The sequence below is a fragment of the Periplaneta americana genome, chromosome 10 (genome assembly GCF_040183065.1).
Source record: "Periplaneta americana isolate PAMFEO1 chromosome 10, P.americana_PAMFEO1_priV1, whole genome shotgun sequence".
In the NCBI taxonomy this organism is placed as follows: Eukaryota; Metazoa; Arthropoda; class Insecta; order Blattodea; family Blattidae; genus Periplaneta; species Periplaneta americana.
Genome location: NC_091126.1, coordinates 148,687,729 through 148,713,754, shown reverse-complemented (window position 1 = coordinate 148,713,754; position 26,026 = coordinate 148,687,729). Strand labels below are relative to the sequence as shown.

The 26,026-nt window shown below is 36.0% G+C and overlaps 1 protein-coding gene across 7 annotated transcripts in view; it reads left to right on the top strand.

Annotated features, from left to right (window-relative positions):
• LOC138708093 (protein unc-80 homolog) overlaps positions 1–26,026 on the top strand; it is a 240,615-nt gene that overhangs the window by 180,873 nt on the left and 33,716 nt on the right. For all 7 annotated transcript variants that reach the window (XM_069838258.1, XM_069838261.1, XM_069838260.1 and 4 more), the window contains 10 exons: positions 2,633–2,781; positions 6,183–6,306; positions 9,056–9,239; positions 10,328–10,469; positions 12,919–13,034; positions 14,760–14,950; positions 15,030–15,245; positions 17,090–17,225; positions 22,491–22,757; positions 25,591–25,679. In XM_069838258.1, the coding sequence (XP_069694359.1) occupies positions 2,633–2,781; positions 6,183–6,306; positions 9,056–9,239; positions 10,328–10,469; positions 12,919–13,034; positions 14,760–14,950; positions 15,030–15,245; positions 17,090–17,225; positions 22,491–22,757; positions 25,591–25,679 (1,614 nt within the window). The remainder of the gene's footprint in view (positions 1–2,632; positions 2,782–6,182; positions 6,307–9,055; positions 9,240–10,327; positions 10,470–12,918; positions 13,035–14,759; positions 14,951–15,029; positions 15,246–17,089; positions 17,226–22,490; positions 22,758–25,590; positions 25,680–26,026) is intronic.

Here is a 26,026-nt window from a genome sequence, read left to right as displayed (position 1 = left end):
CCAGTTGCTATGACAACAGATGTTATTGTGCTTGGTTAAATGTAGAACACTATTTTTAACTGCTCTAAAACATGTTTACTAACCTTGAGCAGCGATCGTGGATAAAAATCGAGGTAGCCCGTGGTAGAAATGCATGCCCATGTCATCAAGGGTTGCTTGAAGCTTGTAGCAATGATGCACCACTGTATCAGATTATTGCAAGATGGGTCTCTGCATTTCATATGGGTCGGAATGAGATGGCACATGTGGCTCGCACAGGTCGTCCGTCCATTTATGACGAACAAGTGGAGTTAGTGCGAGGTCTCCTTGTTGACCATCACTGGACTGTGCGAGAATTGAGCCGTTCAGAGCAGAAGTGGTGTAAGTCGAAAATGGGTAAGTAAACATTCTGTAAAATACAGCACAAAGTAGCAATTAATATTCAATTTATTTAAACTATTATTAGTAGTTAGTGGATAGCAAGAAGGACATATTAATTGCTACTTTGCGCTGTATTTTACAGAATTTTTACTTTAAACCTCATTACCCAATTTTGACTTACACCACTTTTGCTCTGAACGGCTCAATTATCCATCGAGATTGGACTGTGTGACACATCCTGAAGAAAAACCTCTACATGAGAAAAATTGTCATGACGTGACAAGCACAGAAGTGGCAATGATATGCAATAGCTCAACTCCATCTACAGAGATGCCACAACGAAAGGGACGTATTGCTGCAATGTATTGTTGCCATTGATGAAACATGGGTACAGGCATGCAAGCCTGAACTAAAGCCTCAGTCTAATGAATGGCACTACAAAGGATCATCACGTCCAAAAAAAGTGCGATATGAACCCTCTAGGATGAAAGTCATGCTGATAGTGACATACGGCAGTGAAGGTGTTATCATTAACCATGCCGTACCTCAAGACCAAAATGTCAATGAGCATGCTACCAACATTTTCTCGAACACAACCTATGTCCAGCTATGCGACGCAAACGTCCATATTTCCTGAGAGACAATCTACAGCTCGACCAAGTTAAGTCTGCGAGCCGAGAGGGGAAGTTGGAGGCATTTCTATAGTGAAAGGAGGCGGTAACGAGAGGAGACCAGTACAGTCTCATATGACAGCAAAGTTTTCCTACTGCGCTTCAGTTCATAGAGCGGTAACAATTTAAGACGCTTTGAAATAGACTGTACTTCTACTTCTGCTTGACAGTGAGGTTTGGCGTTCTGATTGGCAAGCATGGGCGTAGGAGAGAAATTGCATGAGGGGGGAGGCTGGGAGACAGCGTAACTGTTGCCTTTATCTGAAGACAAGGACAAAAAATGCGTGCGCTCCGTAGTGTATTTTAAATGATGTGCACACGTTGAAATCTGAGCATCAAGTGACCTATGTGGCAACTGTGTTTTGCCTCTACATTCCATCCCGATATCCCCACTGGCAGACTTGACTTGGATAAGCAGTACCTTTCATCTTTTGCATGATAATGCTCGTCATGTCGTGGGAGCAGTGGCTGAATTGCTACAGAGATGGGATTGGGAAGTATTGGAACATCTTCTGTATCCCCCTGACATGAATCCTTGTGACTACGACGTGTTTCCATGGTTGAAAGAACCACTTAGAGGCAAGAGGTTTCCAGATATTGCATCAATGCTTCATGCAGTAGGCTGGTACATCAGAGAGATCAACAGAAACAACCTCGCTAATGGCATTCAATGGTTGCCACAGATTTGGCAAAAAAAAAAAAAAAAAAAAAAAAAAAAAAAAAAAAAAAAAAGGAAAAAGGAAAACACTGGTGATTATATTGAAGGGATATAAATGGATTTTCCATGTAAGTTCAATAATATGTTCGCACTATGTTGTCACTATTGTATTTACAACCCTCGTAATTCTATATTGTAGGAGTTTAACATATGGTTTTTAACAAAACAGGTTCAATTAGGATTGCCAGGTTTTCAAACTGAATGTAAGGGAGATTTTGGAAATGGTTGCCAAATCGTCCCATTACGGAAGATGTCATATATAACTGTACACAGAATTGATTAAAAATGAATCTCATAGTACTCTTAATACGTATCACAACACTTGCTTTGTATTCATTCGGAAACTCTTACATACTGGAAAACCCTTTAGAAAACGGGTTGAGAATTAATGAGAAAATTACCATTGTAGATTATACTTTAAAATATTTAATTAGAACAAACTTCATAGCATCATAGCACTGTTCATATTTGCCATTTGCTTTGCATTCATTGAAAAATTTATATAATCTTCTACATGTTTGAAGAACTCTCTATAAGACAAGTTGAAAATTGTAAAAATTTGTAAGTCAGCCCTAATAAGTTAAGCAGGACTTTTATTTCTTACATCAGATCACTTGTTACTCGTCATTGAAAATACCCTTTCAGTATGGATGTTGGATTCTGGAATGCTCATTAGCAGACAGAGGATTTTTGGTCCCAACACTGAACGTTAGGTATACATCAGTTGTAATATGGGAGAAAACATTAACGAGACAGGAGACAGGACAATACGTGGGTAAATACAGGAGACCTGGCAACACTAGTCTCAATTAAAAAGAGTAGCAGGAAAGAGACTAGTTCAAATTACACGCTTTTAATCCAGTAAAATTCCTTGTTGCCTCAGGCGCTGTATTGCGATGTACGACAGCTGATGACATACATAAAGGAAGCCCATGGCGGAGTGTTTAGACGGGTGGCCCTGAGTGGGCTGCTGGATTCTGCCAGTCGCCCACACAGAAAAGAGCCCAATCTGCAGACCACAAGAGTAATCAGGTCAGTGTATAAACCTGTAAATTGTATGCAGCAGAGCTGTTCATTAAGCAGGTTGCGTATTGGCATCTAGCACTACTCTGTTCACGAAATACATATACTATGTGTTTCTAAATAATGCAGTAATAAATAAATAAATAAAACACAACCATAGGTCACTAAATTTTGCATTATTATTAAAATAATATATATGATATGCATAAATCACTTCGTGATTTAAGACGGCACTTATTCTGTTGGATCCCGGCCAACTAGTCACTCATAACGAGTGCACCTCAGCACATGTGTGGACTTCGGTCCTACGTTCATAGACATCTATGACGTAGTGCAGAGGGCGGCCACTAGAGGGAACCCAAGAGTTGGAGCTTAATCTGAGACGATTCTGTCCGATGCCGGGGTGGTATCCGGTGGGGCTTAGTGGATAAAGCATCAGCACGTAGAGCTGAAAACCCGGGTTTAAATCCCGGCGCCGGAGAGAATTTTTCTCTGTTCCATTACTCTTTCATCGTATGATGACGCAGAATATCTGCATGGAAATATCATATGTACTTCGGTACATTAAAATAATATATATGATATGCATAAATCACTTCATGATTTAAGACGGCGCTTATTCCATCGGATCCCGGCCAACTAGTCACTCATAACGAGTGCACCTCAGCACATGTGTGGACTTCGGTCCTACGTTCATAGACATCTATGACGTAGTGCAGAGGGTGGCCACTAGAGGGAACCCAAGAGTTGGAGCTTAATCTGAGACGATTCTGTCCGACGCCAGGGTGGTATCCAGTGGGGCTTAGTGGATAAAGCATCAGCACGTAGAGCTGAAAACCCGGGTTCAAATTCCGGCGCCGGAGAGAATTTTTCTCCGTTCCATTACTCTTTCATTGTATTATTTAGATGTTTTTAACACTGTTTTATTGAATAGATTCCAATTTTATATTTTATGAATGAATGAAAACACTGTTATAGCTTATAATATATTGACTGAAAAGATATAATAATATCAGTTATGAACATTACTCTAATTTGAAACTTAATACATCATTAACGGAATTTGGAATAATTTCAGTGATCCTTGAATTTTTTACAGCAACATGAAACTTTAAAATGCAGGTTTCTCAAAACTTGAAATTTTGAGTTTTCCTTTTGCACTGGGCCGTCGATATAATTTTCTTTTGTCTGTGTCTTAACAATTTTACATTGTGATATAGCTCTATATTTGTATATTGATTTTTGAATGCTATAAATTGAAGACCGCGGCCATGTAGCTCAGTTGGTAGAGCAGCTGGCTACGGACTGGAAGGCCTGGGGTTCAATCCCAGGTGGTGACAGGATTTTTTTTCTCTTTGCCAAACTTTCAGAATGACCCCGAGGTTCACTCAGCCTCCTATAAAATTGAGTACTTGGTCTTACCCGGGGGTAAAAGGCGGTCAGAGCATGGTGCTGATCATACCACCTAATTCTAGTGCCAAGGTCATGGAAAGCATGGGGCTCTACCTCCATGTCCCCCAAGTGCCTTAATGGCATGTTACAGGGATACCTTTACCTTTTTTTTTTGCCCTTATAAATTGAAGACCTCAGATGTAAATAATAATAACTTACAGTGTACACATCACACATTTTATTTTTAGTGTGACCACAAGAGGATTGTCATATTTTTCAGTGAGCATAATTATTTCTATCATCTGTTAACGTGTTCACATAATCATTATGACCAACACCACCACCACCACCACCGCCACCACCACCACCCCCCACTGCCACCGCCACCACCACAACATAGTATTTGTGGACTTAGAAAAGGCGTTTGACAGAGTGTATTGGAATAGGCTGATGGGGATTCTAAAGAAAATTGGCGTGGATGGGAAAGAGAGAAGATTTTTCAGTAACCTTTATATGAAACGAGTCAAAGTCAGGATAGGAGAAGAAATGTCAGAAGGAAGAGAAATAGGGAGAGGAGTATGTCAAGGATGCCTTTTATCACCTACCCTGTTCAACATATACTCGGAGAATTTAGTGGAAAACTGTTTTTTAGAACATGGGAGGAGTGATAGTAGGAGGAAGAGGAATAAATTGCATAAGATTTGCTGATGATGTGCTGTTGTTAGCAGAAGAGGAGATGATACTAAGGGTTATGCTACTGAAGCTAAATGACGGTTGTGAGTAGTATGGAATGAAGATAAATGATAACAAGACGAGGACCATGGTCATAGGAAGGTAAGTGAAGAAGGTAAACTTGCGAATTCTAAATGAGGCAGTACATCAAGTGGACAGCTTCTTAAGAAATTTGGAAAGCAGTAACATGAACTGCTGCCAAGAAGTCAAAAGGAGAGTATCAATGGCAAAGGAAGCTTTTAATAGAAAAAGGAGTATCTTCTGCGGACCTCTGGAGAAAGACATAAGGAAGAGACCAATGAAGTGCTTTGTGTGGAGTGTAGCATTGTATAGGGCAGAAACATGGACATTACGACGAATTGAAGAGAAGCGAATAGAAGTGTTTTAAATGTGGATATGGAGAAGGATGGAGCGTGTGAAATGGACACACAGAATAAGAAACGAAGCTGTGTTGGGAAGAGTGGGTGAAGAAAGAATGATGATGAAACTGATCAGGAAGAGGAAAAGGATTTGGTTGAGTCACTTGCTGAGAAGAAACTGCCTACTGAAGGATGCACTGGAAGAAATTGTGAATGGGAGAAGAGTTCAGGGCAGAAGAATATATCAGATTATAAACAGCATTGAAATATATGGATCATATGGAGAGACTAAGAGGAAGTTAGAAAATAGGAAAGACTGGAGAATGCTGGGTTTGCAGTGAAAGACTTACCCTTGGGCAGAACACTATGAATGAATGAATTTCTCTTCGTATTGTGATTGTCGGTATGCTTAAAAAGTTTTCAAGAGTGATGTTTGAGATGTTCTATTTAATTTTGCTGTTCATTATGATTCCACAAGTTCAATATAAAAGAATAAAAATTAATGCACACAATGTAGCAATTACACACTCTGAATTTTGTTCTGTAGTGACACATTCTTTCCAGATTTCAATATCCTCATTGGTCACTTCAGATATTGATTTTCATACGTAGTTTCTTGATCCTCCAGACCAAAGTCGCCTATTTAGTATAATAAATCTTCATAAAATTGTGTAATACCTCTGACAGTTTCAGATCCATCACTGAAAACCACAATTTCTCTAAGCAGAACTCTATAAAATCACTATTATATGAGAGTTTTGTGTTTCTGTACCTAATGTCTTGAGATTTTCGTGTGGTTATACTATGTAACATTTAATATGTTTTTCAAATATTCATTAATCTTTTGTTCAATGCAAGAAGGAAAACATTTTGAAATTTATAACAACATGTTATAAGAGCTACCACTACCATTATTATTTGTTTCAGACATCTCCATCAAAATGAATTGGATGACCCACCGGACATAGGTGGAAGTTCTTGTTTTGTTATTGATGAACGAGGTACCCGAAAACTTTTGTTCAAGAAACGAAGCACGTCTTCCACATGTGCGGTGAGTTAACTTCGAATTGTAAATGTCCATTTTAAAATTAATAATGTCAATAATGGACTCATGTTTTTAAATAGCTAAAACGTAAAATGTTATTCCACTCAGGCTTTATGTCCAACTGGTGTTTATCCAGCCCTGTGAAACTGCGTAAGTTTCGATACTTATTTGATTGAATATTGGAGACTAGGGATGTTTGACCATAGGGAAGGTTTGACCCACACCAATTATAAAAAAAAAATCCCGCAGTTTGTCGACTGCCATTTTCTAATAACATCTTTGCTCTGAAGGCTGAAGATAATATTTGTGCTCGAAGAGAAACTGAAAGGACAAACAGCTGAATTAGTACATCTTGTCTGTTTTGACTCTGCAAACTGTAGTTTTGTTGTTCCAGTTTATAAGAATTCATATGAGTGAAATTAATCATATGGAAAATACTTACAATTTTATTTGATTTTGTAATGTTTAAGACATAAATTGATGTATTTACAATTTAGTTACTTTCACAAAGAACTGTGTTAATTTTTTAATTAGTAAAAATAACCAAGGAGGGAGGATTTGACCCACATGTGGTAGGGAGGTTTGACCCACATGACATTTTAAAGAAAAACAGATGAGTACTTAATTATTAAATATGATTGTTATAACTATTTTAATAGGATACCAGGCACCAATCTTCAGACGAAAGTGGAGCCAGAAATAATTAAGGCAACTTTGAAACAAGTGTTCGTGCATTTGCATTGACAGAAAGCGTTAGGATGATATGTTAATAATTTTTTTATTTGCTTATTTAACGGCGTTGTATTAACTGCTAGGTTTTTTAACATCGATAAATTGGTGATAGCGAAATGTTATTTGGCAAGATGAGGCCGAGGATTCGATATAGAGTACCTGATATTTATCTTACAGTTGGGGAAAATCTCGGAAAAACCCAAACAGGAATTGGCCCTGCGCCTGAACACAGCTCTGAATCGGAAGGCAAGTGCCTTAGTCGACTGAGCTATGCTGGTGGCTGGTATGTTAATAATGTCCTAGGAGAAGAAGAGAAGATAACGTTAAACTTAAGGCAAATCACAACAGCTGCCAAATTTTCTCCACCGGTAATGAAGATGAAATTGAGCTTGAAAATTATTTGTGTTGCATCCAAACTGAATTATGAACTAACACCAAAAGAATTTCTAAAATTTTCCTATGAATGTGCAGTAGCTAGAGGTAAAAAGGTACCAGGGAACTGTGGGGGGGAGGGGGGGGGAACAGGCTAGCACACAGCATTTAATCACACAGCTTTGAGTGAATTCTTTCGGACACAAAAAAATAGCGATTTGTTTTCATAATTCACTTATGTATTACGTTTATATTAGATAACTCATTTCAAGTTTATCTGTATTTATAATGTGTAGAAATTTTCACATCTGTAAGGTTTTTTTGTACGGGGTTAAACCTCCCTTATCTGGGGAGGTTTGTTTAGCTTTGCATTAGTTTATAAAAGTAAATATTTACAGGAAAGAGTTCATAGTAAGCAGATACTAAAATTACTACAAGTCTCTCAATCCTTTCCATAACCTATAATAGAACAAATTTGATTTTACAAGATTTTCATCACAAAATAAAAAAGAGAATACAGTAAAACCCCAATAAGATGCTGTTCAAGGGACCGGGTGTAAAACGCGTATTAACCGGGACCGCGTATTAGGCGGGTATACTAATTTTGACTTATATACAGTATCTAATAGCATTTTTCTTTATTGAAATACATGATTCATGAAAGGTAATACAGTATTACTCCATTATGTAAATAGTGTACTGCAAGTCATAGACATTTACAATATCATATATATTATAGTATATTATATATATATATATATATATATATATATATATATATATATATATATATATTATAGTGTATTATACTTTACTTAATTCTTTCGAAAAAAAATAGCCATTTATAGTTGTTTGTCGTGTGTGTGTTCTCCAAGTCCTCATGTTTATCACACTTCAGTTTCTGCAATTAAATCCTCTTGACGTCGCAGCTGTAATGATTAAGTCGCGATTTTTTATTATAGTTCTTAATGTCGATTATGGAATTCCTAATGAATCAGAGAGTTGTTTCTGAGTAAGAGTACAGTTCTCATTGTACTTTCGGAAGATTTCCAATTTTTCCGACACAGAAAGGGCTTTTCGTTTAACACTCATTGTAATCACATTCACAGACACTTCAATACACAAAAGGACAACAAACTGCTCAGCAAAAATTTCCAGAATTTTATTACGGCCAAGTGAGGAATGTTGTTTGAGAGAGGGTGAGGTATTGTAACTGTATGTAGGCTTTAACCACGCAGATAAGGAGTCGGATAAGAGAGTGTAACAAGAGGGTGGGGTGTACTAAGGTATGAAGTATGAAGGTTTAAATGCGCAGGTAAAGGGTCGAATACCAATACTTTTCAGGTTAATGGCACCAGTGAGTTCGATGACCAAGATGTTTCATTGCTGTTATAGTACATTGCTGAAAATTACATCGAAAATATTCCACAAAAACAGCGTATTATGCGGGACTTGAGCGCAACAAACAGGGTATTTTATAAAGGCGTTATATATGATATATGCAGGGACTGGACAAAAAAAGCGTATTACACGGGATAGTGTAATAAGTGGGCGCATCTTATCGAGGTTTTACTGTACTTAAAATTGTCAAACCTCCCTAGTTTCCCCTAAGAATTAATATGAATGGAATATTTATGATAACGCATTTCAGAGCCTTCTTGAAACTGAACTGGGAGAGGAAATTAGTAAAGTAAGTCAAAGTCCCCTGGGAAATTTGCGGAGGAAACATCACATACTCACACCACGACAGAGTGAAAGAAATCTTGGAGTAGTGGAATTAGTACAGTCGTCAGTGAAGTCCCGCAAGTCATCACGATTTCAGATTGGTGGGCTTGGTAAGTTGAATTTTGTATTTTATAGCACGAGATGAGTAGTCTACATTTTTAGAGAAAATCAAGTAGCTCTGTATCTGTGTGCGCATTGTGTGAAATTATTGGAAGCAATAATATCATTTGTCACCATTAATGGGTGTGTTGAAGTTTCGATCCAGATAAAAACTCATTATCTGCACAAGAGTTTCGTTTTCAAAACTTATTGTTTACAATACTGGAGTTCACTTTCAAAAGTGATCATCTACAGCAGTTGTCAGTAAAGATTACACCATATAAAATGCAGCCCACAACACACAGCAAAGGGGAAGATAGGAGCTGGGATACCCAAACTGTTTAACTTTGAATGAACTAATAATGCCTAAGAGGAGGGAGATCATGCCTTACCCCTCCGCCCAGCTTATGTATTAAGGGGTTGACTCGAGAGTCAAGAAATGCCAATCACTGATCTACAGTGTTTGGACGTTAAAATATCCGTATGTGGAATCAAAACTTATCAACATTGAGAACTTTTATTGTAAATTTTCATACCAGAAGGTATTTGAGGAAAGCTATTGGTAATATTGAAAGGATTTGGCACTAAATATTGCACATTCATTTGCAAAAATTCGTGTTTACACAATGGTGATGGCTGCAGAAATGGATGTACGTTCATTTTTGTCAGATATAATACATCCAGACAAGGGAAAACAGCTAGATCCCAAATTTGCTTCGTATAAGAAAGTAAATGCAAAAATCAATAAACATATTGGATATGATTTTGTTCTTTGCTTCTGAAAGTTTTTTTTAATAGTGTATTTTATCGCTATATTTCAGACATTTTTCAAACTTTCTTCCTAAATTTCCAAACTTCCCAAATTTTCAACACGTAATCATGAAAGGAAGAATAACTTTAACTACAAGAGTCTGCAAGTGTTTCATTTTGTAATTTTGTGTAATCATACTCACTTTTAACGCTGTTTGATATTAGCTGTAGTAATAAAAATTCTTTCGAAATCTTCAAGTGGTAATTAATGTATAAGGTGACTAAATCTTAATGTAATAAATGATGCTGTTCTGAGCACTCTTATTGATGCTTATTTCCTTTGCCATAGTAAACTGGTTTCGTCGTGAATATGGTCGAGCAGAATCAACCAATAGTCAGGATGGAAGTGCTTCTCCAATAGAAGGTGGTTTCATTCGACAAGCTTCTCTTCATCATTCTTACAGCAAAAGTGCACAGAAAAGTGGTTCCAGGTGAGAAAAAAGATCTCTCTGTGATTCTGATACCCTTAATACTATTCGAATAATTATAGAAGATCCAAAATTGCCTCATTTTCAGTACAGGTCATATCGGGCATCTCCAACTCTTAATTCTTGGAATTAGAATGAGCAAAGCAGTTATGAATTGTTTGCTGCTTCTTTCTCGCAAGCTGTCTGCGAAAATAATATTGCCTCTATAATGGTAATCAGGACTTTGAAGATGATGTCAGTAGATTTTCTTTAGTTGCTTCAAGGATGTAGTTAACCACCTTTCCGTGGTACAGCAGTTTCAAATATTCGTATAACTCCATGTTCATTGGCTGTACCAAGGAATGTTGTGTTGGGAGCAAGAGATCTTTCATGCACATATAATCACTGTTCTGGTTAAACAGTGTGAGTGGCCTGAATAAGCAATCAAATCAATGTTATACATTGTATTGTATTGCATTGCATTTATTTATTTATATTTCATGGTATTCATACATCGCTTCACAGTTACAATATGGAACATGTGAAAAAAAAAATCTTAATAGTACTATATGGTCTTAATTATAGTCACAGTCTAGTTGAAATATATACAGAAGAGTTTTACAATATAGTGTACTAGGTTCAGTATCAATACTTAATACAACACAGAACTATTCATGATACAGTGTTGAATGTCATAAATTCACTTACAGAATAGAAGGCGTGAGAAATTAGATACTTCTTTAATTTGACCCTAAATAATCCTATGTCTTGAGTTTGATTTTTTTATATCCATAGGGAGGCTATTAAAAATTGTTACTGCCATATAACGCACTCCTTTTTGATAGCATGATAGACTTGCCAGTGGAGTATGAAAGTAATTTTTTTTTTACGTGTATTTATGCTATGAACTGTTGAATTAGTTACAGAATATTCATGATTGCATACGAGGTAGTTTGTTAATAAAAGAATATACTGACAATCCATGGGCATTATTTGTAGTTTTTTTTTTAATGGTCCTGCACGATTCCCTAGATTTGGCATCTACTATTATTCTAATTACTCTTTTTTTTGTAGTAGGAATATACTGTTATCTGTAGAATTTCCCCAGATTATTATTCCAAAACTCATTACCGAGTGGAATAGCCTCCCTATGGATATAAAAAAATCAAACTCAAGACATAGGATTATTTAGGGTCAAATTAAAGAAGTATCTAATTTCTCACGCCTTCTATTCTGTAAGTGAATTTATGACATTCAACACTGTATCATGAATAGTTCTGTGTTGTATTAAGTATTGATACTGAACCTAGTACACTATATTGTAAAACTCTTCTGTATATATTTCAACTAGACTGTGACTATAATTAAGACCATATAGTACTATTAAGATTTTTTTTTCACATGTTCCATATTGTAACTGTGAAGCGATTTTTTTATATCCATAGGGAGGCTATTAAAAATTGTTACTGCCATATAACGCACTCCTTTTTGATAGCATGATAGACTTGCCAGTGGAGTATGAAAGTAATTTTTTTTTTACGTGTATTTATGCTATGAACTGTTGAATTAGTTACAGAATATTCATGATTGCATACGAGGTAGTTTGTTAATAAAAGAATATACTGACAATCCATGGGCATTATTTGTAGTTTTTTTTTAATGGTCCTGCACGATTCCCTAGATTTGGCATCTACTATTATTCTAATTACTCTTTTTTTTGTAGTAGGAATATACTGTTATCTGTAGAATTTCCCCAGATTATTATTCCAAAACTCATTACCGAGTGGAAATATGCAATATGTATATTGTTTTTAAGGTATCGATATTTATTATCTCTTGAATTTTAACAAGATTTAAATTAGATTATGCTTGTTTTGTTGCAATTTAATACTAATTTATTGGCTGAGAACCAATCACATATTTTGAGGAGAATTACCTTTGTTGGAGATTGGAATATGTTGGAGTTATTGGCTGTAATTACTATAGTTGTGTCAATTGCAATGCTAATTTGTTTCTGTTCTTCAAGAGATTCCCCAAATAGACTGCTGCCCAAATTAATCAGATTGTACTATACTGTTTCATTGACATTCATCGAATTCAAAGATTAATTTGGAATTTTAATAAGACGTATTCAGAGTTACAATTTACAGAGAAGCTGGAAGATTAGTATATTGATTAGCATGTGGCCAGTTCTTTGTTCTGAACAGTTTTATGTAAATGTTGAGACATTTAAAATCAATTTATAACAAATACAGATAAAAGCATTTACAGGTTGTTTGCTTACATGTTCTCATATGCGCTATGTGCTCATAAAGTCTGCATTTCATTTGTAAATAATATTCCACCCACTATTTCTTGGACAAAAATAAAATTGCTTCTCATTATTGAAAATACTATCACTTTCATGTGTGTTAAACTACATTGCAGTCTTTTACACAGTAGGAATAATATTTCTTCTTAATTTCTATTACAGTCAAATGGGTCAGACATTACAAAAAGCTAAGAAACGTGTAGAAGACCACCTTAATAAATTTGGCTTTGGAAAGATTAAGAAGAAAGATGGAAGTGTAGAAGAAACACCTGGGAGTTGTAAGTTTGTAATAATAAAAGTTGAATTTTGTGTTATTATATCATCATTAATCTAAGTATGGTGATTGTTTTGGTAATACAACGAATAAATCTAGAGGTTTGAGCATTCCTGATGCCATTATTCCCATATGTGTGCATGTCTTGCATGTGTGCGTGCATGCATCCATGCGTGTGCATTTTTTCTTAATGTGTTGGATGAAGTCCACTATTGTGGCTATGTGGATAATGAGTATGCTTCCCAACCAAGCTGTTCGAGGTTCGATTCCCATCATTGGAAATGGGAGAAATTTACCTTCCATACACAGGATTGGGCATTTGTCCGTTGTCTTGTGATTGTCCTGTGATGTCTTGGTGGTGGCCATGTGCCATGCTAATCACATGACCAGGGAGGCCCGACTTGTGAGATGTCTGGCGTGAGATTTAGCGATTCTCCCTCCCTTACCCGCAATGGCTTGTGAAATGGAAAAAGGGGAATGTTAAACCAACTAAGAAAGAACGAAAGAGAGAAAGAAAGAAAGAGAGAAAGAAAGAAAGAAAGAAAGAAAGAAAGAAAGAAAGAAAGAAAGAAATGACAAAATAGTGTTGGACGGAGTTCAAACTAAACTCAACGAGCAAGCCTTTTAAAAAGTATATAATATTACTTTATTAAAATTATCTCCAACGTCTTTGTCTCGTGATTGTATCTTGCATAGAAAGTTGTACCAAATAATGCAGCATAGATCTTATACAGTGCGTTCATAGCTCGGCCGGACCATTATAACATAACCTAAATAATATAAACAAGTGTTAGAAAAGTTTTAATTAGGCAGTTCAAAGTAAACTCAACAAGCAAGTCTTTTAAAAAGTATATAATATTACTTTATTAAAATTATCTCCAACGACTTTGTCTCGTGATTGTATCTTGCATAGAAAGTTGTGCCAAATAATGCAGCATAGATCTTATACAGTGCGTTCATAGCTCGGCCGGACTGTTATAACATAACCTAAATAATATAAACAAGTGTTAGAAAAGTTTTAATTAGGCAGTTCAAAGTAAACTCAACGAGCAAGTCTTTTAAAAAGTATATAATATTACATTATTAAAATTATCTCCAACGTCTTTGTCTCGTGATTGTATCTTGCATAGGAAGTTGTGCCAAATAATGCAGCATAGATCTTATACAGTGCGTTTGTAGCTTGGCCGGACCATTATAACATAACCTAAATAATATATATACAAGTTTTAGAAAAGTTTTAATTGGGGATGATGAAATAAACAAGAACTTTTAATTAAGGATGATGAAATAAAAAATAAACATGAATAATTTTAAAAGGAACAATTATTGAAAGTACAATTTTCAAATTTGAATGTTTTAGTGGTCCGGCCAAGTTACGAACGCATTGTACCTTCAGAGTTTGCTAATTCAAATCAATGATTACAATTTTAAAAAAGTGAAAACTTTTATAGGCAAATTTCAAGTCACAATGCAGAAGAAAAAACTACCGATCTTAATGTCCTTTTGCATGCATTGTGTATCTAGGTCAGAGATATACCTGATAGTGACAAATTTTTTGGATGCCCTCTCACCAAACCTTTATATAATTTGTTACCATAAATTTGCTTTTGATTTACTTTTAATAAGTAACTTATTAATAGTCTTATATTGAGTAACTGCTTGATATTTATTTCTAATATCTACCTACCGATTTCATATCATAAAAATTTATAATTCTTTTTGTTCATAGACCTAAGTCGTCGTAATTCCTTGGAAGTGGGAGATCATTCACGAGAGTCAGAATTCGTCGTACTGAAGGAAAGGAAACTAGTCTCAATCGTCCCTGTTTATAATGGAATGTTGAGGTTTTCTTTCTTGCTGGAAACATGTCAGCCTGGTTCCGTGCCTGATCCACATCTATTAGCTGCAGCCCTGGATCTGGTATGTAAGGTATCAGATGTTACAGGTATTGTGCACTACTCGTAAAGTTAATAAAAACATAATTATGTGTGATTTGCAGCCACATGCTCCAGTCGTGTCGAGAGCTGCTCTCTTTCTGGAATGCTCCTACTTTGTTCATTGTTGCAATAAAGGACAGTGGCCGAATTGGATGAAATTGAACTTCCCTATCTTCAGACCATCAGGACCTATGGGAAATAGAGGAGCTCCCTCTGGATTGCGACGCACACATGTTCTGCAAAGGACCGCTGGAAAGTTGTTTCATCAATGGGCAGAGGTATGGTTCACCCATTAGTAATGAGTAAGGAGCGATGTAATTAAAATTCTTTTTGCGTGTGATAAAACGCAATTAACAAAGTTAAAAATTCCGAATATGAAGTTTAAAATTTAAAACCCGAATTTTATTTCACATAAAAACACATATTTTCACAAAAAAATTATGTAAATACATATTTTCAGGAAATCTATTATAAACACATAAATCTTGGAGTTTTTTTTTACTTAAATATTTTTTTTACAAGAAATTTTAAATATTTTAAAACTAAACCAATTATATCACTCAGAAGTACGTTATCTTTTTTAAGAATTCTTGGTTACTTCGTGTTTCTAAGCGCTGTGTGGTGTATCCCTGATCCATTTTCGTAATAGTATCGCCTCAACTTCTGAGAACTGCTAGGCAGCATATCAATGTTACTGTTAGAGAATAAATTAACATGGACACATAATTAGGAATGTTTATTGTTGCTGAAGATGATTTCATTTCACGCTTTGTTTGTGAAACACAACAGATAAGAGCTTGGGTATGAACATTATTTAATTTAAACAAATCTCTCGCCTCTCGCAAGGCAATATATATTATCTTGTTGTGATTCCCTGTTATCGGGCTTCGTCAATTGATATCCATCAAGATATACTGAAAGATGGTTGTTCAAAAACTATTTGGCTTTCCTATTAGCAAATCTAAGCTTTTTGTGTGACACCATATAAAAACTCGATACATCCAAAAACCTGTTGTCTGAAACAGGGAGGTGCGTGCCGTGCAAATTACACTAGACTTGCTACCAGGTTCAGAAGTACTAAGGGACAAATTCCAGAATGTGTTTGGGAAAAACAGTGGATATAAAAAAATGTGTGAAGTTGCTCAAGTATTGGAGGGTGTGCCTGTAGGTGAAATTGACGGTGTTTGTGTTTGTGACATTTCTCTCTTTAAATATGCACGCCTGACGTCCTGTGATGTGGAAAGATCGTTTTCACAGTATAAGTCGTTGTTCAGAGATAATCGGCATGCATTTGTGATGGAGAATTTGGAGATGACCTTTGTTGTTCACTGCAATTCTCGGCCAGCTACTAGCACTCAAGTGTGATTGTTGAGTACATAGTAATATTTTTTTTTTCCAAGCTAAGTAAGGTATTTTTGCCATATTTAAAAAAAAATATTTCTTTATTTTTAGCAAATATTTTCGTACTTTTAGCACATAAAAAATAAATATATTTAAATTTTTTAGCACATAAAAATCCGCTCCCTAGTAATGAGTGCCGTTAAATTATTTACACCAGAAAATTATATATCTTCTTAGGCCCAGTTTTATAAATACAGTTAATCTAAAGATTATGTTAAACCAAAGTTGGAAGTCAGAAGCAGAACTGTCCATTACAATTTTCAAAATAACAAAATTCAAAATATTCAGTAGACATCCAATTAAGTTGCACAAACCAAGTGAAGTTTTGCAAGCGATTTCTTTGAAATCTTGATACGAACTTTAGATGATCTGATATTTAAATATCTTATAGCACGTCATTTTGGTATTAGAAGACGTGGGTTCCTATTCAAAAATTATTTCTAATTCACCCTCTCTGTGTGTTCACAAGTTTGAGCCAAACCTTTAGGACACCTTGATACATTTATTTATTTATTCATTTAATTAATTAATTAATTTATTTATTCATTTATTCATTCATTCATTCATTCATTCATTCATCCTGGTAGAGATAATGCCATCAGGCCTTCTCTTCCCCTCTACCAGGGGATTACAACTACAATATTAAGAATACAATTACAATTATAATTACAATTGTATACATATGTGGGCACACATACATACACATATCTTCCTTTTTTAGGCACTTGGTGCAAGATTGGAAGAAATGGTAAATGAGGACAAACAACATGTTGCCAACATTGTTTCCATGGTTACAGAAGAATGTCGTCAGAAAGAGCTTCTAATGGAAGATGAGGAAGAAGATTTTTTGGATGAAGGTCTGGAATCATAGTGTGTGAAGATGTATGTGTAGCATTTTTGTTTTTGTTTTATTTTTAATTGCATATTTATGTCTTTATTCAATTACTAGTTCGTCCCTTCACTTTACTTTTCGTTTGTTTCTATTAATTACAGTGTGGCCTTTGGTACAGTTTTTTCATGCAATATGTACCCAAGGAACAGAGCTGCATTACATTGTTACTAGTTGATAAGTTATCCGACTCAGCTTTTATTCAGCTTGTTTCACTCAAATTTATATACAGTAAAACCTCTCCTTACAGACACCCTCAAGATACGGACACTCCTCATATATGGACAGATTTTTATGTCCCAACTGAAATAATATAGAAATAATGATAAATTTAACTCTCGTTTATGGACACACTCAGACACAGACACGGACATCTGTTTCACAGTCCTAAAGCTTGCTTTATCTCCTGACTGTGGACAGAACTTGGATTTCAAGACCTAATGTGTTACAAAAATGAAAAATTTAGTTTTGAGAACTGTACTGTAATTCCTTAACATGAAAGAAGACACTAAGCGTCTCGTAGACTACCACTAGCCCGCTGGCTACCCCTTGTTAGCTGGAAGTGGGTGGATAAACAAAGTCATAAAATTTAAGCTGTCTGATGGGTCCAAGGTTCCCGTGATCGTGAAATTGTATTTGATACATGTTAGATTAATAGGATTATTCTCTTCACTTCAATCAGTTGTACTGTTTCGAGAGACATAGCATCTGAACTTAAAGGTTAATTAGAAAACTGTAAATTACAGTATTGCACAACTGTAGACCTAGAATAAAATTGCTTGGCACAGTACTGTATTTTCCTTTTTCGATCTTATCTACTGCAGTTAAAGTTGCAAAGAATTTACTGTAGTACAGTATACTGTATTTAGAATTAAACTGCAGTAATACATTTAATTTAAAGCGTGAAGGGATACATAATGCATATTATAAATTTATTGTTAGATTGGAGAGCCTCCCTCCCAATAAAGGACACCTCCCAGATGCGGACAGATTGTTACGTCCCTTCGATGTCCGTAAATGACAGGTTTCACTGTAATGTGTTCATTCATAGTTTTCGTGCCAAGGGCAGGTTCTTCACTACAAATCCAGCATTCTCCATTCTTACCTCTTTTCTGCCTTCCCCTAGTCTCCGCAATCTGTGTAAAATAACTGTTAAATAGTTCTGCATAAAATGCATTTATTCAGATATGTACTATTTATTTTGTGCTTTATTTAATGAACATAGAAAATATGTGTTAAATGGGTAATATTCTTTCAGAAGAAACTTTTGAATTTTACACCATGTGTTTCGACTTAAGGAGTTAGGTACAGCTTACAGCAGTAAAATTTTGGAAATATTCAACATTTTTTTCCTCCATTACTGTATCTTGTACAATAATGAAAATTAGTATGTGTAAAACACTGTCCTTATGCTATATGAAAAAAATATTTTTACGATTTAGAAAAAAAATATTTACTTATTTGTTTTCAAAATTCACTTCACTGTCCAGTGATGAAGCGTTTCCCACATAACTAAAAAACTATCCAACATTCTGTGATGAAATATTTTGTGTGTATTTATGCCTGTCATCTACAATATGATGCAAGATCACTTCTCTACCTTTGATAGATTGTCTGATAAAAAATGAATTCATTTTTAAAAAATGGTCAAATATCAGTACTTTCTTCCAACACAAAATAAAAAAAATATTATTTGTTAAGGAATGTGGTTGAAAGAGCATGATATTGTAAACATGAGTTTCAGCAATAAAATAAAAGAGAGAGAACATGAAAAAGTTAACAAGTTTTTTACAAGTTGTGAGGGAAACGCTTCATCACTCCACAGTAAACTGCCACCATTTTGAATTTTGAAAAAATATATATATAAATAATTTTTTTAAATCGTAAAAATATTGTTTTAATATAGCAGAAGGATAGTGTTTTACACATACCGATTTTTATTAGCCTCTTGTACAAGATAAGTTACAGTAATGGAGGGAAAAAATGTTGAATATTTCCAAAAATTTTACTGCTGTAAGCTGTACCTAACCCCTTAAAGTTGTCGCAAGGAAAGAACCGATTTCTGATAGCTCTGTAAGAATTATTTTTAACTCCCTTCTACTTGCTACTAAGAAAGGCCAGCGAATAGAAACCGAATTTAACACTCGCCTTTCTGGTTCTACAAGACAAATGAAGACAATGTTGCCACACAGATCCTTAGAGCGGTTGTTATAGAATTTTAAACACTTCCGTGTTTATCAGTAATGAATGCAAAATCCCTGCCTGCTTGCCTTCGTTCTGCCTCCAGGATGAAGAGATGGGAAGTGCTGTTGGCTGCAACATTGTACTTTAGCCCTTTAACTTTCTTATGCTTTACTAGAAACATAAGAACTCAATTCTTTCATTGCAGTATCAGTAAGTGTCCAACATTTAGGAACTTCTAACAAGTGCCATTATCGGGGTAATATAGGCGCTACTGTCAGACCTGAAGGGTCCACTATGTCTGCTTAATCCAAACCGGAAGGCCTCTAAGCTATCTCTTTATATAACATGGCCATCCTAGTTTCTCAGTACTACCAGAATCAATTAAACTGTCCCAATGAATTTTACTTTATACTGTTGTTATTGCTTGCAGAAAATTTCAACAAAAAGAAATTTTTTATCGATGCACTTTATAACGATTAATATTTAAATATAATAAAAGTCAGAAAACTTCAAATCTTTAAGAAATTCACAGTGTTAAAATTTGTTTAAAAAGAAAGTTAATTTCATTTTCATTTCATTTATTGTATTCCATAGATCTTACATTAGCAATGAAGCATTAAGATGTGAAACAAGTCAAAATTTTACAAGATTACAATTACAATTTTTTTACAATTTTTTGGCGAGATGTAGTGAGATGAGGTAATGTACCTTATACATGCCATACAGACATTTCAGAGTCGTTTCCTCTGTCTTCAGTGGATGAACTGTTCTGGCTTGCATGTCACTCTAGGGTGGGGGTGTCTGGGTGCAATGGTGGGAGTAGCGTAGTTGGTATAGTGCTGGCCTTCTATGCTCGAGGTTGCGGGTTCGATCCCGGCCCAGGTCGATGGCATTTAAGTGTGTTTAAATGCGACATTCTCATGTCAGCAGATTTACTGGCATGCAAAAGAACTCCTGCAGGACAAAATCCCGGCACTTCAGTCACGAGGTGGGGTAACTGCGTATGGAGATGGGAGGATATGGGGATGCCTACAGGTAGATCACTTCAGACTAAATATAAGGAATGCATAAAGGCAATACTACAACCATGATAGTTCGAACTGTGCAGAACATATTGTCATAGCCAACCATAATTAAAACAACTACACATAGCATCAAAAAGCATACAACTAAATATATTAGAACAATATGAAATCTACGAAGATACGAAATTACACAGACAAAATATACTTAATACTCAGCTGAACTTCAATTCACATACACTTTTGACATTATACTAGACAACACATAGACATTCCCATATCCTCCTATGTCCATACCCAGTTAACCTCACTTCCTCCCACTATCATACACTGACACTCCCACCCACAGTGATATACAAATTGGAAGACACAAACAAGCAACAGTGTATCTGCTAAAAATGGATGAAATGACTCTGAAACTGTTGGACAGCATAACAAGACACTTCATTTCATTCCATTTCATTTCATTATATTTCATTCAGTGTTCTGCCCAAGGGCGGGCGTTTCACTCCAAACCCAGCATTCTTCAATCTTTCCTATTTTCTGCCTTCCTCTTCGTCTCCTCATATGATCCATATATCTTAATGTCGTCTATCTATCATCTGATATCTTCTTTTGCCCCGAACTCTTCTCCCATTCACCATTCCTTCCAGTGCATCCTTCAGTAGACAGTTTCTCGTCAGCAAGTGATTCAACCAAATCCTTTTCCTCTTTCTGATCAGTTTCAGCATCATTCTTTCTTCACCCACTCGTTCCAACACAGCATCATTTCTTATTCTGTCTGTCCACTTCACACATTCCATTCTTCTCCATATCCACATTTCAAATGCTCCTATTCTCTTCTCTTCATTTCGTCGTATTGTCCATGTTCCTGCCCCATACAATGCCACACTCCATACAAAGCACTTAACTAGTCTCTTCCTTAGTTCTTTTTTTCAGAGGTCCGCAGAAGATGCTTCTTTTTCTATTGAAAGCTTCCTTGGCCATTGCTATCCTCCTTTTGACTTCCTGGCAGCAGCTCATATTACTGCTTATAATGTAGTACATCCCAAGTATATGAAGCTGTTCACTTGCTGTACTGCCTCATTTAGAATTGCAAAGTAACCTATATTCCCTTTTTTAACTTCTTTAATAAATTTTAACACTATGAAGTTTTCAATGTTTCGGAAGACAGTTTGCAATTAGCAACAAATAAACTTATAAATATAATAAATGAATATAATTTAAAGATATCATCAGCCAAAACCAAAACTATGGCCTTCATAGGTAAATACCATTTAAGAGCTAAAATAGTCATAGAAGGTAAAATAATCGAAAAAGTTAACTCCTTCAATTACCTAGGGTGCAATGTATCATACTGCCAGAAAAACGATATAACTTATAAAGTGAATAAGTTCCAAGGAATGTGTGGCACTATAAGAAGGATCTTAGGACGTAAAACTTTGAAGTCCACACAACTTAAGTTTTATAAAGTTATGTCAGTCCCTATCCTCACATATGGCAGTGAGAACTGGACTTCGAATAAATCAGACAGAAGGAAGATAGAGGCTGCAGAGATGAGATTTTTGAGATTGGTTGCGGGGTTTACTCCCTTAGATCATAAAAGATCTGAAGACATACGTGCTGAACTTAAGATTTTTAACCTCAATGACAAATTATTACAATGTAAAGAAGACTGGAAAGAATGTATTTTAACGTATGCATGAAGACAGGTTCCCAAAATTACTTTTGAATCTTACTCCAGTTGGACAACGGAGTATAGGTAGACCTTACAATAGATGGGAAGATCAATTTCTCTGAGAAGGAACGGACCAAATGGCCCAAACGATGATGGTTATGATGATGATGATGATGATGATGATGATGATGATGAAGTTTTTAAAGCTTTTATACTTTTTTTTTTACTTTAAAAAATTTAGATATTGTTTTTGAAAATAAACGCGACAGGCATATTTTTCTCCTTTGTAGCAAATTATAAAACATATATTTATTATTTATTAATGCTTATGTGAACTTATTTTTTGTAGCTAGTGTCAATCTATACGGCTTGGAATGTCCAATTGCTCTCAGGCTACTGGCCTGCATCCTGCTGTTAGAAATAACAGCATTCCTTCGCGAGACATATCAGACATTACCGAAGTCCTCCAGATCATCTACTAAAGATCGTCATCCTCCCTGGGAGAGGGTGTACAGCCGTGAAGCTAATCGTAGATGGAGCATGGCATTGTCGTCTATGGGGCACTCACAGACGTCTGCACAGAGTCTGCAGTCCATTGCAGGGGACAGAGACCCAGGTAAGGTAAATTGTTAAAAATGTGTTTTGGATTTCTGACAACATTTTTTTACCAAAACCACAGAGTATATTTTTGGACTTACCTGTTGCAAGTTAACAGTCTTGTTATTAAAATGTTTCTATGTATATGTCACAGAATGGTAATAAGAAGGAAGAAGTAGTTGACTTGCCTGGCTTCTATAATATTAATAATAATAATAATAATAATAATAATAATAACAATAATAATAATAATAATAATAATAATAATAATAATAATAATAAAAAACTTTTATTTATTTATTTATTTAGAATATTAATGTGCGAAACAACAGCACAAGGCCAATTACAGTATATAATAATAATAATAATAATAATAATAATAATAATAATAATAATAATAATAATTACTTACTGGCTTTTAAGGTACCCAGAGGTTCATTGCCGCTCTCACATAAGCCCGCCATCGGTCCCTATCCTGAGCAAGATTATTCCAGTCTCTACCATCATATCCCACCTCCCTCAAATCCATTTTAATATTATCTTCTCATTTACGTCTCGGCCTCCCCAAAGGTCTTTTTCCCTCCTGCCTCCCAACTAACACTCTATATGCATTTCTGGATTCGCCCATACGTGCTACATGCCCTGCCCATCTCAAACGTCTGGATTTAATGTTCCTAATTATATAAGGTGAAGAATACAGTGCATGCAGATCTGTGTTGTGTAACTTTCTCCATTCTCCTGTAACTTCATCCCTCTTAGCCCCAAATATTTTCCTAAGTACCTTATTCTCAAACACCCTTAACCTATGTTCCTCTCTCAAAGTGAGAGTCCAAGTTTCACAACCATAAAGAACAACCAGTAATATAACTGTTTTATAAATTCTAACTTCAAGATATTTTGATAGCAGACTGGATGATAAAATATTCTCAACCAAATAATAACATGCATTTCCCATATTTATTCTGTGTTTAATTTCCTCCCGAGTGTCATTTATATTTGTTACTGTTGCTCCCAGATATTTGAATTTTTCCACCTCTTCAAAGGATAAATTTCCAATTTTTATACTTCCATTTTGTACAATATTCTCGTCACGTGACATAATCATACACTTTGTCTTTCGCGATTTACTTCCAAACCTATTTCTTTACTTGCTTCAAGTAAAATTCCCGTAATTTCCCTAATCATTTGTGGATTTTCTCTTAATATATTCACGTCATCCTCATAGACAAGTAGCTGATGTAACCCATTCAATTCCAAACTCTCTCTATTATCTTGAACTTTCCTAATGGCATACTCTAGAGCAAAGTTAAAAAGTAAAGGTACTTTAGCCCACAGTGAATTGGAAGTGCAAATGATAATAATAGTGTAAATTTTTATACTGAACAACAATGTAATTTTATTATCTCAACAATAATTATCACTCTCTACAATTTAATTTCACTCCTGTCAACAATGGGATTTGCTCTCCGCACAGCAACACAGCGTTCATTATTGCACTCCACAAACGACAATGACAATTTACTTGGACTGTTAACAACAGTGAACTGTTAATCTTAACTAATATTCACAAAGCACTATTTACAACACAGAACTGTCAGTTCTCAGTTCACAGCTCGTTTGTCTTGGCTAGTTCTTCTAGCTCAGTCACACGCGTTCACAGAATCTCGAACCCCAGACCTTCAGAGACGATCTGCTGCACTTTGAACTCAGGTCCCCCAACTGCGGTCCACTGCACTCGAACTCCGGGCTTCAGGGTCCACAGTTACGGACACAACTCAAGTCGCGCTTGGGTCTCGAAGCTGGCTTCACTGCTACACAAGACTGTCTGGCTTGCTCTCCACTGACTTCAACAACACTGGCTAACTGACGGGCTGAATGAACTTGCCTTCACTTGCGCGTTGTATTTATAACTAAGCCATAGTTTCTCGAGAGTTCGCGAAAGATTCCCCTCTCGAATCATCCATATATCTCTCTCTGCCGCAGTCGCTCTTTCCCCTTTCTCCCCACCATAGCACATGCTACAGGAAGTAGATGCACGCGCAACCTCCGCGCCGGCCGACCTTGCACTTCCTTCTGCTGGTCGTGAGTTCGAATCTCACGTCGCTGTCACAATAGTAATAATAATAATAATAATAATAATAATAATAATAATAATACAGGGTTTTCAATCTCTGAAAACGAATTTTGAATGATGTAATATGCGTCAGGAGTCACACGACATCTGAACTGTGGTAAGAGGTGACGGACCAGTAGTGAGTGATTTCATAGTCAGAGTGCACGGTGTCTCACAGCAGCAACAACCAAGAAAATCGGGCCTTTTTGGGAAGAGTACATTGCAATTCTTTTCAATGCCAAGTACAGTTTAGTGAAAATAAAAGAAGCCTGCAAAAAACGTGGTTTCGTTATTTCCAAGAAAGGCATCTTCTGTGTACCTAACAAGACTGGTAAAAGTTGGATGGGATTAATTCTGGAGGGGATAAAGCAAGAAAATCCATCCTCACCTCCCCGCCACAAGCAGCACCCCCGAAATGATACAAATTTAGCCGAGGTTCGAACAGGTGGTGGTGGTGGTGGTGGTGGTGGTGGTGGTGGTGGTGGTGGTGGTGGTGGTGGCGGCGGCGGCGGCGGTGGCTTCATCATATTTTTATTTGTACAGATGCAGAAATAAAAATTGAAGCTCTCATTGTATTAGTTTCACTGCATGTGCAGTAAACAAGAGCCCCTGTATATATGCTACTTGCATACATTCATGCGATATTGTTGTCTACATACTGGTGGACTCCCATCAAGACTCGCTTCAAATTTTAATTCCGTATCTGTACAGTTTCTTTTCACCTGATTTCTAATTCTAGCCCTTCAATGTGAGCGCAAGATCAGTTTCGTTCTTCACGAACCAGACAATGAGTCAGAGGGCAGTAGCAACACAACAGTGACAATGCAGGTTAGAGCACAATTTCTATTGACTATTACTGGCAGAAACTTCTGTAGTGATACAACCATGACAGGACAGGTCCGACAAAAATTTCTTTTCACTGTTACTGCAATTGTGGCAGATCAAATTAAAGAGTAGGCTAACCTTTCTTTATTGACAATTAATATTTGAGGAGAAAAATTCGCTCCGGCACCGGGGATCGAACCGGAGTCCTTGGTTCTACATACCAAGCGCTCTTACCATTGAGCTACGCCGAATTCAATCCCCAGCACCAGACCGAACCCTCCTCCTTCAATGTTTCCCTTTGTGGCCTGACTCCAAGTTAGGCATATATGTTGACGTGTATGTCCAATGTC